At 51.9% G+C, this 20742-nt stretch overlaps 1 protein-coding gene across 1 annotated transcript in view; it reads right to left on the bottom strand.

The window, feature by feature from the left end:
- SCTR (secretin receptor) overlaps window positions 1–20742 on the bottom strand; it is a 71392-nt gene that overhangs the window by 18864 nt on the left and 31786 nt on the right. Inside the window, exons 3-6 of the mRNA XM_080799483.1 lie at window positions 15879–15986; window positions 9479–9582; window positions 2734–2831; window positions 1639–1771 (exon numbers count right to left, since the gene is read on the bottom strand). Of these exons, the coding sequence (XP_080655609.1) occupies window positions 1639–1771; window positions 2734–2831; window positions 9479–9582; window positions 15879–15986 (443 nt within the window). The remainder of the gene's footprint in view (window positions 1–1638; window positions 1772–2733; window positions 2832–9478; window positions 9583–15878; window positions 15987–20742) is intronic.

Raw genomic sequence — 20742 nt, 5'->3', positions numbered from 1 at the left:
ATAGTGAAAATGGCCCCTGATTGGTACACCGCCTCTGTTCTGGAGACTTCTGACTACCGGATGGGGATGCCAGTGCTGGCCTTGCCTGACTCAGTGACTTGTTAGAGGCATGTCTCTAGCAGGGATCACCAGAAGCTGTGCCTGGGGACTCGTGGGGCATGAGGCTTCTATGCCAGCAAGGCAACCATTCCTACATGACAAGGTCCCCTTTCCTTTCTCTGAGCTGTCCCCGGGGAAAGGACAGCTTCTGGGATGGGCCGAGGGCTGCTACATGGGCTGCGTGGAGGTCACTTGCAGGTAACCCAGTGCTGCCCTGCTGGTGGGCTGCAGTTCCTGCTTTATGGTCGCCCACAGACTCAGATTCTGGGCGGAGCCTGTGGTTGACTCAGGAGTCTGATATTTACCGGAACCCAAGAAGGTTCCCCGTGGGGGACTGCTGGACTTCTCCAGTACTGGTCAGTGAGGTGTGGGCCCTGAATTTACGTCTTCTGACTCTCACTCTGCTACTCTTACTTTGTCCTGCCAATCTCCCTAAGGGAGATTCAGTCTGAGTCAGAAAACACACACACACACACACACACACACACACACCCCTATAAACAACACAAACAACAGATCTGTAGGGGATTACAGATGGGAGTGGTGGGAAGTGACAGGCAGGTTGACCAAACCCATCTCAATCTGCCATCTTTTTCTCCCTTGTTTGCCTCTGCTATGGTGACTATGATGCCAAAAAACCTCGATCCTCCAGCTTCCTTTAGAGTAAGGTGTGGTCCCATGACAAGGTTCTAGGCAATGAGATGTAGATAGGCGTCTTGAGGGCAGGCATTCTTTCCCACCCTAAAAAGGCAAAGCTACCCAAAGACAAAAACTGTTTAATCCTGACTCTCTTTCTTGACTGGAACAGGGATGTGAAGCCTGGGGGTGCAGCAGCCATAATGTAAAAAGCGGTATAAAGTATGGCAACAAGCACAGCAGAGCAGAAAGAGGGAAAAGGATTGTGTCCACCATGGCATCACGGAGCCACTGTGCCACCTCTGGATTGCCCATCTGTGGACTGCTTATGTGGGAAACAAACTCCATCTGAGCCACTGATGTGTGGTTTTCTGGTATATGCAGCAAAACAGATCCTCAACGGATACACAGAGCAATATTGCAAAGAACTAAGAGTCATTTGAGCATTCAGAAGGAGGAAAGCGCTTACATTTAACTAAACGATTGCTTTACTACAGACCTATGTTTGCAGACACAGACATATATGCTCCCACTTTTCTTTCTGCACCACACTCTCAACCCTCTTCAGAGCTGGCCATCTGCCCACAGCTGGGACTTGGCAGGTGGAGGGAAAAGATGACTCTCCATATGTATCTAGTTGCCAGAGTGGCTGGGAGTTGAAGGGCAGCCCCCAGGGGCTTCCCGACAAGCTGTTCTCATACATGACCCCGACTGTGCACATGGTGACATGGGACTCTCCCTGGATGCCCTGGCCCAGCCCCAGCACTGGTCCCTGTACTCTAGGCATTAAGTTCAGCCTCGGGTGGGACTTGGAGAAAGAGCAACGGGACCACCACCCTCTCCCGAGTTGGGCTGGGGAAGGCGAGCAGCCTGGCCACACTCTGGGGCACGCAGGCATGTTACCCTGTGGGCATCACACTGAGCGACATCTTCCGAGGAGAAGAGCACCGCGTCCTTGATGAAGTTGGACAGGGCACGCAAGATGAAGGACACAAAAAGGTGCATGTGGATGTAGTTGCGGGTGCAGTGGAGCCTCCTGGAGGGAGAGAATGCAAGGCCTTGGGGGCCAGAGCCACAGGCGCTTGGCCACTTCTTAGCCAGATGACCTTGACCTCGAGCAAGCCTTTACACCTTCCCAGAACCCGAGTCTCCTCCTCTGTGGGAGGGATCAGAGGTCCGTTACCCATTCCCCAGCTGCTGGTGCCAGAAGCAGGCTTTCTTACGGGGAACCTATTCCAGCTCTGGGATTGGGGTGACTCCATCCTCCCACCCTGTTGATAGACCCAACCAATCGGAGTACTCCACCCCTGGCTGCAGTGACATTCAGGTTGCAACTGTGACTCAAGCAGGGCGTATAGAAAACTCCCCACCCCCACCCCAGGACTTTGACTGCAACTAACGGGGAAGAGGCTCTCTTTGTCCTGGTGGCTGAGCCGGTGGAGTGTACCCCTACAGCTGCTGGTGGATGTCTCTGCCACCCCTGAGGAGAGTCTGCCTAAGGATGAGGCCAATGGAGAGTGGAGAGAGGGAGGGAGACAGACCTACTTCTGCTGATACGTTTGAGCACCTAGATCCAGCCATTCTTAGAGACAGACACCCCTGACCTTGTCAGTTATGTGGGTCAGGATACCTTGGTTTTCTTAAACTGTTTTATGGGGATTTCTGTTTCTTGCAACCAGAAGTCTGGCTAACACACTGGTAAAATGGGGGTAACGATACCTATCTTATAGCATTGTGTGAAAATGACAACTAGTACGTCTGCAGTGAGTTCCTCCTTATGCTCAGTAACTGTGAATGAATAAAAACATGAACAAAGTCATAGGAACATCAGTGTTTTGTCTCGAGTAAGGTCTAGATCAAGAGGTCACTAAGTGCCCCGCGGCACCCCCCCCCCCCCCACTGCCAACCTTCCTTTCTCTGGCCTGAGTAATTTAAAGAGACCCAAATTCTGTGCCTGGGGAAGGCTGGGGAGACAGAGAGCTGGCAATGTGTTCTCACCGGAAAGCACAGAGGATGCTGAGGGCGACCAGGAGCATCACCAGGGAGGAGCTGTAGCCCACGGTGTACATGACCTTCAGCTTCATCAGATACTGGTGCTGCCGAGAGAGGCGTGTGTTAGCCCCGCCCACCCAGCGGCTGGGATTCTTGAGCCTGCTTAGGCAGCTCGAACTTTTCAATGAACCTTTCAATGCCGCCGGCTATGCTGATCAGACTCCTTGGACCTCAATTCATAGACTAGGAACACCCTGGCTTTGGAGAAGATCTCGGGGATCATCTGATGCCAACTCAAACTTCTACCCCGTGTATAGCGCCCCTTACCATCACTCTGAATCCAAGCCTTCGCTTGAATCCCTCCAGGGATGTAGGCTAACTGCCTTTTGAGGAAGTTATCTGGTATACAAGGGTGCAAACTATCAGATAATTTTTCTCATGTGAAGCTAAAATCTATGACTTTTTTTTTTCATACCAGATGGGTAATGTGCCAAGGTCATAACAAGGTTTGAGGGTGGCACATGTCACGCAGGAGCGTGAACACCCAATCACCACGCTTATGAACTACAAAAGGGTCTAAAATCTATGACTTTAAAATTGCACCCTATTGGTTCTTTCTCCATATCCACTTCTGGAGCCGCTTGAAATAAATTGAATGCTTAGAGTTGTTGTTTTTTTTTTTTTTTTCTTAAATAAACTTTCATTTTGGAATGGTTTCAGAGTTCTAGAAGGGCTGCAAATATCATACAGAGAGATCTGTCCTTTTTTTAAAGATATATATTTTTAAAGATTTTACTTATTTATTTGACAGAGAGAGATCACAAGTAGGCAGAGAAAGGGGGGAAGCAGGCTCTCTGCTGAGCAGAGAGCCCGATGTGGGGCTCAATCCCAGGATCCTGAGACCATGACTTAAGCCAAAGGCAGTGGCTTAACCCACTGAGCAACCCAGGCACCCCAGATCTGTCCCTTCTTAATACAGCTCTTCTGCCCACTTGTCTCTCACATACAGTCTCAGCATTACATTTTCTTTCTGTGTCTTCAATCTCTTTCCACGATCCTTCACCCTCCTGCTCAATTAATATGCTCTGTTGGCAACGGCCTTCCTAAATAAGACCCCCAGAACTGAAGGCTGGAAAGCTCCAGTATATTCTCTGACCAGGAAGGAGAAGAGTGAGACCATCGCCTTCCCTCTCCTCTACACTGGACTCATATTAATGAGTCTTCACATTACTGACTCATCTTTGATTTGGAAAGAATCTCAATGGGATGGGAGAAGACCACATATAAAGAGAAATGTAAAACCTGCGTCATTTGGGTGCAAAAAATAAATTGCATGACAGCCTGAAGAAGAATCAAAGAAATAAAAATTAAACCAATAATGCTATACCATCTGTTCCCAACCAAATGAACAAATATTTAAAGGCAATATTATTCTATGCAGCTGAGGGTAGAGCGGGAGCAAACATTGTTTCAGTCTCTCCTGAAAGTAGCATGTATCTGGGGCACCTGGGTGGCTCAGTGGGTTAAAGCCTCTGCCTTGGGCTTAGGTCATGATCTCAGGGTCCTGGGATGGAGCCCCGCATGGGGCTCTCTGCTCAGCAGGGAGCCTGCTTCCCCCGCCCTCTCCCTGCCTCTCTGCCTACTTACGATCTCTCTTTCTGTCAAACAAATAAATTTTTAAAATCTTTAAAAATAAAAAGTAGCATGTATCAAGAACCTTTGAAATACGCATTCCTGTTGACCTCCCTTTTACCTCTGGGAATTCTAAGAAGTTAGCATGCACACACACACACACACACAAAGAAATAAGCACAAAAGGAAAAGCATATTTATACATCAAGATGTTCAGAACGATGTGTGATGAAAAACACTCAAATGTCCAACAATAGAACAATTAACTGAATTATTTTAAATCATTATTTTGATGTATGCCACCATTAAAATGGTGTTTACCAAGAGTTTTAACAGATGTTAGCTCGTGCTAAGAATATAACGTTAAGCGAAAAGGCGGAATACAAATTTTCTAGATACAGTGTGATTCCTGCTATCTGTTTAAAAAAAAATACTAGGTTGAATTATGCGAAATTGCCTTTTTTTGTAGGTCAAATGATTGAATACCAGCCATTTTGTGTGGTTCAATCACATACACACACAGACCACAAGATTTTAAAAAGATGTGTTAGATGTTAATAATGGTTAACTTTGGATGATAAGTCTGTGGAGAGAGTTGTTATTTTTATTTGTATTTCTTCTATACTTTTCATTTCTTTCCAGTGGATAAGTACTATTTTATAACCAGAAGAAAAAGGTAATTAATTTTTAAAAAGGGGGGCACAAGAATAGTATTGGGGAAACCTTGCTGACTGCTGTTCCTATGAGAATGACTTGAGGTTCAAATGGCCCAAGCTCCATGGTGTTAAGAAGTTTACTGCAGGGAAAGAATGCAGGCTTCAGAGCCAAGAGACAGAGTTTCCAAATCCAGGACTGTTACTCACCAGCTGTGTGACCTTGGGCAAATTACTTAACTTCTCTGAGCCTCAGATTCCTCATCTGCAAAATGGGGATAATATCTACCTTGCAGGCTTGTTGGAAGAACAAATAAAGTATGAGGTAGAGTATCTAGACAATGGCTGGCACTGACAAGACACTCAGAAGATGTTGATTTTTTCCCACCTCCATCCCCCAGCCCCATCACCCACCCTTCAACATGAGTCACGGGTCCAAGATCGTGGTACAAAGTATGAGTTATAAAGGAGCAGCTTAAAAAGAAATTTAGACCTATTCTCAGTTACGATAATGGAGTGCTGTAGGACAGCAGGCAACATGGGAACGTTTGGAGTGTTTCGTCCAGTTCTGGGTGTGCTATTTTAAGAGGCACAGGAATAAACTGGAACATTTCTGGAGGAGGGAAGAGTGCATGAAAAAACTGGGTTCATTACACCCCGAGGAAATAAATGAACAAACTTAGGCCAGAAAAGTATTAGAACGATTGACAAGCAGAGGCCTACGACCCACTGTGTAGGCTCCAAGGGGAGGGAGCTACCAAAAAGAGTCTGACTCAGAGTGACCAAAGATTTTCTGAGAGCAAGAGGCAACCTTTGATGGGATGGCTGCCATGTGACATTGAGCTTCCCCACTGGTGTGACTGCGATCCCAGAAGCCAGGAGCCACCTCTTAGGAATGAAGAAGAGAGCCAAGAGGACAGTAGGTTGCCCTAGATTCATGGTGGCTTGACTTTGGGACCTGAAAGGGCAGTCAAATGCTGAGAAATAAGAGGGTCCATGATGCGTTGGCTTGTAATCTTGCACGAGCAGGAGGAGCCCCAGCCCCGAGGGCACGAGCTCACTCCTAGGACCCCCTGGTTTTGCCACTCTCAGTTCAGAAGCAGATTTGGGCCAGTCTGTGACAGCATGAGGAGGCACGGGGTGACAGTCTGGGGTGTTCTGGCTGAATGCTCCGCATTGTCCTGTGGCTGGGTTGACTGCCTGCCAGGGAACCCTCAGGACACCAGCCAGCTGCACTTGTCCCTGCATTATGTGTATAAGTTCTGATCCAGAAGGAGCCCTGCTCCCAGGAGGCCTGATGTGCCCTTAGTGCGCCTGCCCTCCACATCTGCAACAGGGACTCCCCCCAGGAGGGCTTGGGGGCCAGGAGCCTCACGGCTGTCTGTCCTGGATCACATTGCCCATCTCTCTGCTGTCTTTCCTGACCAGGCCACCTTTCCTCTACATCCTCTAGATCAGGGCTCAGCAGACATTTTTTGTAAAGGGACAAATAATATGCGTCTTAGACTTTGGGTACCATTTGGGCTTTTGCAAATATTCAGCTCTGCTCTTGTGGTGTAAATGGCCATAGCCATGTCTCAATAAAATTTTATTTACAAAAGCAGGTGGTGGGCTGGATTTGGCTCAAGGGCCACAGGATGCCAACCTCCACTCTAGGTAAGCAAGCCCCATTTTATTTACCCAAGCAGCAGTCTGGTCCTTTCTGCCAATCTGCGTGCACTGTTGTGGGCTTTTGTTGGTGAATAGAGCAGCACGTGCCAAGTAAGGAAATTGAAGAAAAGACAGCCAACAAGTGCTCATTTCCATCATCATTTGATCAGAAGAGAAAAGACATTTCGACAGTAAGAGACAGGATGACTCAGATCTCTGAGTGAAGGACAAAGCTTGTGGACCAGCATCTAGGCACCAGTAAATTACATGGCTTGAAAACCTTTCTGATCTTAGGGATTTTTTTTTTTTAACATTTTAAAAATTTTTTATGTGAGCTGAAGCCAAGGTAGTTCTCCTTTCCACTATTTTTGGCCAATAACTATTCTGAATTAAGTCCAAACTTTGCATTTACATTTGTTAAATTTCAGGTCCTTGTTTTGGGATTTTAGTTTCTGCCCTGGATGACTATCATGGTTAAGGCCTTGGGTTTTGTTCCCTAGCTGATGAGTCTAAAGCTGACAGTCTCCGATGTGGTTTCAGTAAACATTGCTCACAAAAACAAAGGCTCTCTGGAGTCCTCAATAATTCTTAAGAACGTAAAAGGGTCCAACGGCCAAAAGGTTTGAGAAGCACTGGCTGAGGCCAATCCTGTGTCCCATCCCTCTGCCAGGGGTGGTCCAGGGGTGGGCAGGCTCAAGTCACTTTGGGCCAGTGAGATGGGAGGACAAGCTTGCTGGGGTATGGGTGAAGAAGCTTTCTTGCTCTTGGGAAGGAGCCATAGGAAGTCAGGCTGTCCCTCCACCTGGACAAGCAGACATGGGGGAATAGGTGGCTGTCATCGCCAATGGCAGTCATCCCACATCGAGAGGTGGCAGCCTTGAGAGGAAGCCACCAGGAGAGCAGGAGGAGAAATGGCGAGAACCCGGTCCTTTGGCAGCTTCTGAGTGCTGCCTGACGAAAGAGTTCTGAAGTCTGTTCTCTGCACCCCCAGTTACATGAGCCACATCTGTTTATTACCTGTTTATTTATTACCTGTTTATTTATTTATTATTTATTACCTGTTTATTTCTGTTTCTCGAAGCCCAGAGCATCCTTTTGAACCTAGGTGCTGCCATCCATCATTAGAACATTCTCTCTTAATTTTATGGATTTTGCCAATGTGATCACATAAGCTTCCTGTCCTTGTGTAAGCCAGTGATGGAAATGGTCATCTGCAGGGGTCAGAGCAATCCTTGCTGGGTCTCGTTATGAAAGTACCCTGCTCTGACCAGACCTGAAGACCTCACGTGTGTCCCCCAACTGGATGACAAACCCCAGGAGGGAAGAAACCTGAGTCTCCACCTTGGTCCCCCGCCCAATCTTCCTCGTACAGAGCAGGACTGACTGGCTGGAGAAAGTCCTAGAAAAGAATTCAGAAGTGGGTACGGTCTGTCTCCCAACCTCATCCTTCCTCCCCTCCCTCTGCTGCTCCCCCCCCATGCTTCTCTCACATGCCCTCACCCCATCCTCCAAGGGACCAGCAAGCCTGTCAGGATTCCCATTGGGGAGTTTAGCCCATGGGGCTGCAAAAGCCCATCTCCCAGGGGACACGCACCATACCAGGGGGGCAGCAAGAACTAGAAGAAGGACTCAGGTTCTTTTGGGTACAACCTAGGTTTGACTCCTGCCTCTGCTAGTCTCTGAGCGTGTTCTGTCACCGCTCTGAGCCTCAGTCTCCTCATCTGCAAAATGAAAAAAACAATGATCTTACAATGAATCTTTCTGACGATTTAGTGTCATCATGTATCCAGGAACCGGCACATGGCAGGTGTTCAGTACAACAACAGACATTCACTGGGCACCTAGTTAAGTGCCAGGCATTGTGCTGGGGCCTGGGGACCTGGAAATGAATAAGATTCTGATCTGTCCCTGCGATATCTCTAAATCTAGACCCATGCCTGGCTCACAGTAGGTGCTTAATACATATTTGTTAAGTGAGTTCATGGCTTTGAAGAGCTCACATTTTAGTGAGAGAGATGGATGCCCATGGCACATGATGACGATTTCGTTCAGCGAAGCAGGTAACATTTTGGAAACCAACACAGCATATCGAGAGAGCCCTTCTTGGGAGTGGGGAGGTGGGAAGAAAGGGCTTTCTGGAGTCAGTGGGCTAGAGCGGAGTCTTGAAGGACATTTACGAATGAGGCAGGGAAAGTCAGGAGGCTCTGATACTAACGGCCACTTTAGGGGAGGCCTCTGGAGGCACCTAGAGAAGCTCAGCACACTGCTCAGTGTCCTCTGTCTAACCAGGTCTGCCCAGCAGCATGCAGCTCGCTCCTTCCCCTCAGAGCCTGAGAAGCCCTGAGAGCCAACATTTATTCAGCACTTCTTCTGGCCGGGCACCCTTCTCAGCACTTTCCTGGATTACCTCGTTTGGTTCCCTTGGCAAGTCTGTGAGGTCAGAACCACGATCAGCCCATTTCCCTGATGGAAAAACTGAGGCACAGAGAAGTTAAGTCCTCCCAACCCCCGCCAAAGTCACAGTCAGGGTTCAGACTCAGCAGCCTGACTCCAGGCGTTTAACCAGCAGGTTGCTTTTCTTTCGGTTTCATGACTAAATCACCCCCAGTCTCGTGGCGGCACAGGGCAGTTCTCACTGAGCCCGCGCCCGGGGCCTTCATTAACCACCTCTGGGCTGTCTCACCAGGGCACTGAGGTAGGCCCAGGGAGCCCCGGATGATGAGCGGGGTGGGGTGGGTACCAAGAGCAGCTCCCGGTCCCCTGATCTTGACCCAGGGCTGGCTCCACTCCATCTTCTCACTTGCAGACAGGCTTACCCGCTTCTCGTTGGATGAGTCATTCACATTAATCCCACAGGCCAGGTCAGGCCTGGGGAAGATTTCCGACCAGCCGTCCTGTGTGCAATTTCGAAACATGGAACCTGTGGGAGCCAAGCATCCTGCAGGTGAGCATTGGGGACACGGGACAGATGGCCTGGGGTCCCAGGTACCCTCAGCCATGCCTTAGGGGTGGCCTGGCATTTCCCCAACGCCCAGCTCTGGCTGCCTTTCTCTGAACCACACAGTCCACTCCCAATCGGCTCAGCTGATCCTTGAAGACTATGTAAGGGTCAGTAAGAAGAGGCAGGAAAGGGATGCCTGGGTGGCTTGGTCAGTTAAGCCTCTGCCTTCAGCTTAGGTCATGATCTCAGGGTCCTGGGATCAAGCTCTGCATCAGGCTCCCCATCCAGCAGAGAGTCTGCTTCTCCCTTTCCCTTTGTGATCTCTCTTTTGCTTTCTCTCAAATAAATAAATAAAAATCTTAAAAAAAAAAAAAAAAGAGTGGTGGAAAAGGAAAGTAGGGAGATAGTCCTAGAAAGTGCAAAGGTGCGGACGTGTGTGCACAGGTGAGAGAGAGACAGACCTGCAGACCACCGAGGCCTCTATTTACAAACCAGCCCAGCTCTGAACAAATACCCTGTTAGCCTCCAAGCACTACTTGCCCTCCCCCCGGGGTCCCATAGCCTCACCCACCCCCGTGTCCCTCCGTGCCAGACACAGGGCTCCACATACAGGGGGGAGGGCAGGACATATGTCACAGTACCCTCCGGTCCCAGCAGCTCTCCTTCACTGGACTCTGTGTCCCCACCCCTGCAGAGCTTCCCCTTACTTTTCCCCAGCACAGCTGGCTGCCCCCAGGCCCAGCCCCCAGCCAGGGGTCTCTCAGGCCCTGGGGCACTACAGCTTTACCCTGGGCCTGTTCACTTCTCCCCTCTCCCCTCACCCACCCTTCCCGGGCTCCAATCTCAGATCAAGTTCCCTCAGTGCTCCAGGGGGGCCTTCCCCTGCCCATCCTCCAACCCCACCAGCCGAGGGGCCACTTCTGGCTTTTTCCAGGTTTTCCCAAAACAGGGGCTGCTCCCTGATGTCTTGGGTGTTCACAGGAGATAAATATAAACCTTCCCTCGGGTAGGACACCAGTACTCTCAAAAGGGATTACAGTGTCCCATAAAACGCAAGGGGCCAAGCGTTGTGCTCAAGGATAGCAGTCCCAAGCGACTTTGGTTATACATCCCCAACTGAAAAAAAACCCGCCGATCTCATTCTCTAAGGATTATGTACTTGCTCAATTATAAAATCCTGTGCTCTACTGTAATGATGCATGGTGATTATACTATGTGCCAGACACCATTCTAAGCCTGTGACAGGCAGGAACTCCTTTAACCCTAACAAGACTATGAACCAGGCAGTTACTTTTATAGCAAAACATATTATAACATGTAAGTAGTGCAGCCATCTTACCGTTGGGGAATTTGAGGCATGCCGTTGTTAAATAATCTGCCTAAGACCACAACACAGGAAATGGAGGAAGTGGGATTTGAACCTGGGGTCTTGGACCCTCACTCTCAGCTGCACACTGTGTACTGATCCCCTTTCTTCCTCCTGCTTATCCCATCCCAGGTCATGCCACCCTTTAATGGGCGGGTTCTCCCGAGAAACTGACGTGGTTGGCAAGGACCTGGTCATGCCCGTCGGGAAATGTCCTCAGGCTCCGGGTGCTGCTCTCGCACCAAGGAAGTTCTGTTTCAAATCTCACTTCACACCCTGCTCTCCAGCACCTGAAAACCACCCACGGAGCTGACTACCAGCACTGAGGTAGATCTTCCAGGGGCTGGAAAGGAAGGAAGGCGTTCTCAGTCCTCCAGCCACACCTCCGCACTTCTCTGCCTTGTAAATCACAGGGTCACTTTGGTCCTCCCGCAGAGATCGCTGCCCTTCTCTTCTACCACGCCGCCAAGGCCAAGTCCCTCACCCAGTGATGGCTGGCTTCCCAGCCTCGCCTAGTCCCTGATGAGCTCCCGAGGGCTCTGGGTGCCCACCCAAAGCCCTTGGTCCTCTGTCCACTAGCTGGAGGGCTGGAATTGCAACACAGTGGAGATGAGGAGCCCACGCTAAACTCTTCTCTAAGGGAATAGGTAAGTTCTCCAGGGAGGAGCTTTTAGAGCAGGAGCCCGAAGACTGGGGAAGGGAGGCTGCCAGCCAAGAAGTCTTAGGAAGCCACCAGGAGGAGGCACCCTCCATGGACTGATGGGCCCAGCTGCATCCTCTGCTCTGGGACCACCCCCCCACCCCCTGCCCTGTCTGACTGCTGCGGGTGTGGTGTGGCAGGCCGGCAGGGGACTGGTCACACCCCTGGAGATAGGAACTCTGACACTCCCTCTGCTCGAATTCGTACCCTCTCCAGGGGCCTCAGCCACCCTGCTTTGGCCTTGCATGCTCCTTTCTGACAGGCCTCAGGTCTGGACCACTGGTTCACAGGGTTCAGGGTCACACGGTTCCACTGAACTCAAGAATGATGGCTGGTATTTCTAGAACCAGCCACTATGCTCATTTCCAGATTTTGATCTAATCCTCCCAGCACTCAGGGAGGGAGGCACAGCTGGCTTATTTTCCAGACAAGAAAACCAAGGCCCAGAATTGGGCAACAGAGTCCAGCCAGGATGTGACTCTTCCCTGTGCCTCCCTCCCACCTGGCCCTGGCCCCTGGGGGTAGCTTCTAGCACCAGGAGACCTTGACTTTCTGACCTTCTGGATCCGGGTCTGCCTGGCCCCCAAAGGCCCCTGAGACCTGGAGTACAGGTTTCCAAGTAGCCAGATCTGAGTGGGAAACTCAGCCCCCCCCACCCTTGGTCACCTGGGTGTGAGCTTTGATGCCTCACTTCTCTGTGCCCAGTGACAATAGTCACCCACACTGCAGGACTGAGCAGGGAACCCGATAGCACTAGTAAGTGCCCAGGCTGGTGCCCGGCCCAGTGAGCCCCACAATGTGACTCCCTCCTCCTTTCAGCCTTTCCAAAATAGACCTCGGTGGTGGGGCTTGGAGGCATGGAATTTAGGGGGCGGGGTGCAAGACTTCTACAGTTCAGTCAAGGGAGCTAGGGTGTCAGACGGGAAAGCAGGGGGGTCCAATTTCAGCTTGGCTGGATGGGAAGTTGAATTAAGAGAACGCAAACTCCCCAAAGCCCAGAACCGGTTATCCGTGTGTCCCTAGAGGCTGGCCTGGGCTGGGCTGCCCATTTTGGGGCTTTCTCCTCACTGACCCAGTGGGATTCTCCAGACAGATGCTGCATGTGACCCAGGCCGGGCGCCCGGTGTGGCTAACGAGGCAGTGCCCTTTGCTGACCAGGCTCTTGGCGGAACTGCAGAGGAGACGAGGGTTGGGCTCTCTCTGGAGTCCCTTCAACCCCACCCACTTGCCCTGGGCTTCATTCCTAATAGAACAGGGGCCCTTCCTTACACAGGCTCAGGGCAGTGTACACTTCAAGGGCCCCTGAAGGTACAATCAATATTTTGTGCATATACGTCTGTACATCTGAAGATTTTACCCAATTCTCAAAAGGCTCCAGGACCCTAATCAGGTTAGGGACCTCCACTGTGTGTAAGGCTCCAATCCCAAGATAGAAGAAGGCCTGACCCTGCCTGGGAAGCGTGTTTTCTAACAAGGGACTCTGGAAGACCAGTGCCCCGTAAAGAATCAAAGGAATGCATCGTGGAGGGAACATTCTAGACCTTGGCACACACAGAAAAATATCTGGAGGCAGATTCCAGCCTGCAGTTTTGGGAGTCACTTAGACAGCCATTCTGTCTGGGCCCCGTAGTGGGCACCCTGGGAAATCATTAATTTATTATTATTATTTTCTTCTCTCAAAAGGAAGGGTCGGTCCAAAACACCAGACTGTCCTCACAGGGAGCTCCTCCCTGGGTTGGGTTGGGGAGCCCTGGGGTCCTGTGGGACACCACTTAGGGGAGCCCTCCTTCCAGAGAGGAGACCAGGGGTCTGGGATCTATGGGGAAGGAAGGTGGTGGTAGAAAGCTGATTCTTGGTGACTAACTGAGGCCGGACTGGTCCTGACCCGTGCTGCTGGGCTGGCTGGTGCCCTGGGATGAGGGCCTGGGTATGAACAGAGTGGCCCGGGAGGGGTTGGGGGGCGGGGACACTGCCCCTCAGTAAGTTCAGAACCCTCCGCAGGCCGGGTCTCCCTGTGGACTGGCAGACAGGAGCCTCCGAAGCTCCACAGCGACACCGTGTGGCAGAAAGAAGAAACTGCAGCAGTGGCAGGCGGACCACCCCAACTTCCTTCTCCACAGCAGGAAGTGGGACTGCACCCCTGGGTGAACACCGTGGGTCTGAGCAGTTAAAGCGCTGGGGGTCCTCAAAAGGGAGTCAGTGGGCTACTAGGTAATGAGGCAGGTAGGCGTTCTAGCAGTTGATTGGGGAGAATTTGGCTAGGAGCAAGGCTCTGGCTGGCTCCTCTGAAGAAAGGTAGGAGGGACGCTGATGGGGGGGGGATACAGAGGCACTTCGGCTCTGGGAGGGCTGTGAAGGGAAGACTGGGAAAGGAGGAGAGCTTCAAGTCCCTCCAACTGGAGAACTCGGTCAGCAAGGGAGGAGCACTGGACAGGGAGTCCAGGATCTGGTCCTGTCCTCGAACCTGACCAACATGTTGCCTTGGGTCAGTCATGTGCGGATTAATCTCATGTGTTGGGAGCTCCATGGACTGCAGACATCGACATGGAAGGGTCACGGTGGGAGAAAAAGACTGTTGGTAAGTTTGCTGGCACCTGTGTGCAGGTGGGGAGGGGGAAGGCAAGAAGGGAGAAGAGAGGAAGAGAAAGGACGAAGGAAGATATTTAAAATTCATTTCCAAGCTCAGCCCTATAGACTGGTCCTGTTTATGCTCCCCATTTTACAGATGAGAAAATCAAGGCTGAGAGGTAACTTGGGCTCTCAGGCCTTGGAAACTGACACCTGGCTGGACCACACTTCCCCTCGTCTCTTGCAGGTTGGTGTCGCCAGGACTGAGTTCTGGCAGAAGCCATGTGGGCAGAAGCAGGCTCATTCAGGCCTGGGGCTAATCAAGAGCAGCCGGTTTGCATGTCAGGTGGGCAGACATTGTATGTATGTATGAAGGCTTTGAGATTTGGGACCTCTGTCTGTTTCAGCAAGCGGGCATTATCCAAGCAGTAAGTGGAGAATGGGGACTCAGACCTGTCTCCCTGGTGCATCTATGAGACTGAGCAGGACAGGGAGCTACCTCAGTGTGCTCCCCAGATTGAGTGTGTGTGTGCGCACATGTGTGTGCACATGCGTACTAGAGAATTACGGAGCGAGCAATTTATACTCCTCTCCCACATTGCATGGTCTTGATTTCCTCGCTGGTCACCCATCCTTTCCTTACCTGGCTTTGAGATGCTCGTGGGTTTTAGTGTGAAGACCTCTTTTCTGGTTTCATTAGCCAGCATTTCCTGCCCCACATAGATGGGGGGAGGGGGTGGCAGGCTTTAGACTTTAAATGACCTCATGGAGGACGGGGGCCAAAGGCCGTGAAATTACCTTGCCTCCACCTGGCATCACCCCCCACCACAAGGCTGTAGTCCCACCTTGACTGTGGCATCGAGGACAGGGTACTGGTTTTGAAGTTGGAGAAATCTGGGTTTGAATCTTAGTTTCTCCATCTTCTAGCTGTGAAGCTTAGGCAATGTGCTAAGGTTAACTCCTCTTAACTCCCTGTTACTGTCGCTCCTTCCTGGGTCAAGAGGAGGAGACAAGGTCTGTCATTGGCAGGGGACTTGTGATGGTTCAGTGAGCCCGTGTATATAAAAATAACTGGCAGGTGGTGGGGTGTGAGCCCAAGTCAGTCTCCGAACGTCCCCTGTCCGAGACAGTCTCCCTCTCTCCCTGCCTCAAATTAAGAAAACCCTTGTAAACTGCAGTTTTCCTCGGGCAAGAGATCACCCAGGAGGCAAGGGGCTTTCAGAGAGGGCACAGTCTATCAGTGGGCCTGGCAGAATGGACACACAGAAAGGAAGTGTTCTGGAAAGCTAGGCTGTGCCACAGTGGCACCCAGATGTGGGGGCTGGAGCAAGGGGTCTGGTTGCTAAGGGGGCAGAAACATAGAAGGAAGTAGGGGAGCCCAAATGGGGATGTGGGTTTGAGAGAAGCAAGCCCAGTCTCCTCTATCATTTCCTAGCACATTGCCTCCTGGCCCCCTTCCTTGGGACCCTTTGAATCAAGCCCACCCCACACCCCCAAGCCAGGCCTTCAGTCCTCAGGAAGGACCACCTCTCACCATTCCGTTCACCGCTTGTCCCCAGAGGTTCTTGGCCTCCAGGCCAAGGCCCCAGCCTGAGGGTCACCCACTGCCTCGCAGCCAAGACCCCCGGGCTAAGCGGTTACCGTTTCTGCCGGTGAGCATCCGGAGGAACTGGGGACATCCCACTTCCACGATCTGTCCCAGTGCAGAGGACGGCCAGCAGCTCATGTTTTCCCACAGCCCCTTACAACCTGCCAAGAGGAGCAGCAGTGTTAGACAGGGAGCCAGCATGGGCAAAGGGCCTCCCCCACCTCCTGTCACCATCCCCAGCACTCTAGCCTGCTAGCCTTTCCCGTTAGGGACTGACTCTTTGAGATCAGGAACCAGTGGGGTCTAATGTGCCCTTTTATCTTTGGCATCTGCACAGTAATCACCCATGTTGAAGGCACGAAGGAAGGAGAGAACACACGTTATCTCGTATAAGCCTTACCACTCACCAGGGCAGCTCTGGATTTCTCTAAACAGAAGACAGAACACCTCTTGGCCTCAGGTTGCATTAGACTTGACAGCAGGGCTCTGGCCTGGCCTCACAGGGTAACCATCTAGGGAGCTTTATTTTATTTTACTTTTTAAGATTTATTTATTTGACACACACACAGAGAATACAAGCAGGGGGGACCAGCAGGGCAGAGGGAGAAGCAGGCTCCCCCGCTGAGCAGACAGCTCTACCTGAAGCTCGATCCCAGACCCTGGGATCATGACCCAAGCTGAAGGCATTTGCTTAACCGACTGAGCTGCCACCCAGGCATCAGAACATTCAGAACTGGGTCCTGCACCCAGGGATCCTGATTTAACTGGTGCTGGGAGGGGGCTGGGCCGTTCCCCATATGCATTCCTTGGAAACAGGCTTTGGTCAGGTCACTGACTTCTGGATTCCTTGTTGAGGTCCTGGCCTTCCAGTCCTCTGCCTGCCAGCTGGGGTTTGGTGCTAGTGGGAGTCCGTCACCCTGTGCTCTCACATATGTAAGCTCATTCAAGCCACCGCAATGCCCCACAGCACCTGGCCCTGTCCCTGTTTTATGAATGAAGTGGTAACACAGAGAAGGGAAGCTTTTCCTGGAGTCACACAGTGGGGAAATGCAGGGGCTGGAAAGTGGCTGTCCAGCTACCCTGCTCTGTGCCACCTCCCAGGCTTCAGCCACCTGCCCTATCTCTTAGGGGCACCAACCCCAGCTTTCTCATGGAGCCAGGCTAGGGGAACTGGAGAGGGGCCAGGAGCTGGCGGGGATCCAGGGGGTGGGGTTGGTCCAGGAGGGCAAGAGGGAGGATGCAGAGAAAGGGGCTGAAGGCGGGCTGGGGCTCTCCTCTTGCAGGGGGACGGCCCCCAGAGGGATGGGGGGAGAGAGAGGAAGTGTGAGGTCAGGATGCAGAGCTCTGGAGGCAGGGCAGCCCCTGAGTGACAGACAGACTGCGGCTCCGGGGCTAGGTTGCTGGTATGGAATGGGAGAGAGCTTGCACACAGAGGCAGGGCTTGGACGGGGCTCCCCCAGGACAGTGGAAGCATCTTGGGACTGAGGACCAGGGTCTGTGTCCCTTGAGGAACGTGGGAGTTGAGCAGCCCCTAGGATGTCGCTGCACCTTCACCCCGACTCTCACAGTGAGCCCTGAAAGAGGAGGAGCTGGACCTCTCTGTCTGAGCGCACCCCAGAGCACTCAGGCAGGGTTCTGCCACCATCCAGGCAACTGGTCGTCCACATTCCAGCCGTGGATGCTGCTCCCCAGACCTGAGCAGGGGCTGCCCCAGCTTGCAGGGTCCCCGCGACTCTGGCCTCCCCAGATGCTCCTGGGACGGCAACACCAGCCTACTGTGACCCACTGTGTCTGTCTACTAGACTTATTCTAGCTCCTGGAGCCTGGAGGATGAGGCTGTCCTTGCTCATTCTGCAGAAGTCTCCATGTGACAGCAGGCTGCCTCATTTATAAGGAGCCACATGTCTTGTATGAGAAGCAGTTGGAAGGATTCAGGCGCCTCTTTCGTCACTTTGGGAGCAATGAATTCAGGGTTGGCCCCACCAGGGCAGCCAGGGAATGGGGGTCCACGGCTCCTGCCCATGAGGCTAGATAGCCCCCATCCAGCTGGCCAGACAGATGGCAGGCTTCCTGACCTGGGTCATGTGAGGCTGGGCTCATAGGGACACTGCCTTGGTGCTGACAGAAGGTGGCAGAAGAGGGGCTGGTGGCAAGGGGGAGAAGGCTCTCCTCAAGGTGAGTGGGGTCCCCTGACAGCCGGTTCACTGTCATGCCCTCCGTAACAGCCCTGTAGAGAGAAAAGGCTGGAGGCGCATGGGACACTGTGGAGCCTGCAGGGGTGGGGTAAGGTCACTGCCCCACAGCAGAGGTGATGGAGACAGGAACCCAGGCTCCAAGAGGCCAAGGGACATAGGCGCAGGGGGACAGAGCTGATACCGGTGGCGCTGGTATCCCACCCTCAGGGCTGACCCTTGGTGGCAGCAGACCTGGTGCTTCTGCCTCCACATGACATTGCTCGTGTCCTGAACACAGTGGCATGCTGTGATAGGGGCGACGTTCTCTCCCAGCCTCGGCGCTGGGAACAGACCTAGTGCTCCCAGTGCGAGGAGCCCATCCCCGGTGGCGTGCTCTTCTAGCTTGTACATGGTTGAATGCTTTTCATTTTAATAGTTACACTTTTTTTTTAAGATTTTATTTACTTATTTGACACAGAGAGAGACGGCAAGAGAGGAAACACAGGGAGAGAGAGGGAGAAGCAGGCTTCCTGCTGAGCAAGGAGCCCGATGCAGGGCTTGATCCCAGGACCTGGGATCATGACTTGAGCCAAAGGCAGACGCTTAACCAACTGAGCCACCCAGGCACCACGACAGTTGCACATTTGTTAAAAAAGAATTTAATATGTATTAAGCAGTCATAAGATGAGCATATCACATCTGTGATTTCATAGCTATTAATATTATATATTATAATAGCATTAATATTATAATATATATTATATAATATATATAATATTACATATTATATATTACATATATTATTATAAGAGGAGGCTAAGTTAAAAACTAGTCAGTTGAAGAAGTTGGTTAAGCTCCTGACTCCTGATTTCGGCTCAGGTCATGATCTCAGGGTCTGGAGATCAAGCCCCATGTTGGGCTCTGCACTCAGCCCAGAGTCGGTTTGAGATTCTCCCTCTCCCTCTGTCCCTCCTCACTGCTCATATTCTCTTTCTCTGTATTTGAAAAAAAAATTAATTTAAAAAACTTGGGGAGAGAACCCTCGTACACTGTTGGGGGAACACAAACTGGTGCAGCCGCCGTGGAAAATAGCACAGAGGCTCCTCAAAAAATACAAACAGAACTACAATGTGATCCAGCCATCCTGCTTCTAGGTATATACCCCAAAGAAATGAAATCAGGACCTCAAAGAGATCTCTGCACTCCCACGTCCACAGCAGCATCATTCTCAGTTGCCAAGGTGTGCAAACAGCCTATGTGTCCATCGAACAATGATGGGTAAGGAGGATCCCAGTGCAATATTACTCAGCCTTAAAGAACGACATCCTGCCCCTTGTGACAACACAGATAAACGTGGAGGACACCGCTAAATGAGCTAAGCCAGACACAGAAAGATAAATGCCGCGTGATCTCACTCCCATGTGGGATGTGAAAGATTCAAGCTCATCAGAGCAGAAAGTAGAATGGTCACCAGGAGGCTGGGGTCGGGGGGAGACGGGGAGATGTTGGCCAGAGGGTACGAAATTGCTGTTAGGAAGGATGAATGAGCCTAAGATGTAATGCACGACATGATGAAAAGCAAAGTCACTTGATTTAAAGAGAAAACATTCAGGCAGGCAGTACAGGTGGTGTGCTGGGCTGGAGGGACTGTGGGTGGCCAGGGCAGCCGGCTGGTACTGTGTGGTTCCTAGCTGCTTGCAGGGACCTGCTTTGCACTAGGGTGTGAGTGGAGGGTGTGAGTGGAGGGCCTCAGCTCCCACTTCCCACCAGTCTCCTGCTCTGAGTAGGGGGAGGCCAGCACAGGTGGGGCAGGGATGGGAGAGGGGGGGGTGTCCTGGCACTAGCCCTTCTGGGGCTCCTCCGGGGGATCAGAACTTGGATTGCTGTGGGCTCCTGGTGGGTTTAGATCTTTAGACCGGGCCTGGGGCATCTCTCCATCCCCACCCAGCCCAGTGCCTGGCATACAGCCAGCCCTCTGCTAACTGCATGTCTGCCCTGTGTCCACCCAGAGGGGAGCATCTGTCCTTGATTTATTTATAAATGAGCTCAGATGACCTGACAATAACCTGGGACTATTTCCGGAGCTATGTGTCAGGCTGCAGTGCCATGGGGCCAGGACCAAGCCAGGCCCCCCAGGGCCCTGCTGGGGTGGGCAGGGGGTCCTCCATCCCTCCAAACTCCCTGCACACCTCCCGCTGCTCACTGTGCCGGCTAATGGAGGTCACCAGGGAACCCAAGTTCCCCCACGCCTTGCCCCTCCGGTCCTTCCCTAGCTTCTACTTCTGTGTTAACCCTCTTCTCCTACCTAGAGCTGCCATATCCATCTCCCAGGTGCCTCCTGTCCCCCCGTCCCTGCTCACCGCTGTTCACCTGTCTCCTCCCCGAGACCCCTCAGTGGTTCAGGGACTCCTGCAGCTGCCTGTTCCCTGGCCTCATCCTGTCTCCCTTTGCCTTTCTCAGCTACCCCGGCCAGCCAAGGGACAACCTGGTGAGGTTTTCTGGGCTTTGCTAATGAGCTGATCTATATAGCATTAAGTCAAGAAAGGTATTGCCCTCCTGGTGGTGGCTGGACCACACAAGGAAGTGGTCAGGACAGAATCAATGGGACTGAAGTCCCAGGTGGCAAAGACATTTCAAAGCCCAGCACAGGGGGGAAGAGCTGAACAGTCTGGGGTTGGGGGGTTGTCTTTTTAAACCATGAAGCACAAGCCGTTTCAGGGGATAAAATGTGTTGGAAGTAGTG

Source organism: Martes martes (assembly GCF_963455335.1).
Source record: "Martes martes genome assembly, chromosome: 3".
Taxonomy (NCBI): domain Eukaryota; kingdom Metazoa; phylum Chordata; class Mammalia; order Carnivora; family Mustelidae; genus Martes; species Martes martes.
The sequence above is the reverse complement of the archived record's forward strand: the minus strand, read 5'-3'. Positions and strand labels throughout refer to the sequence as shown.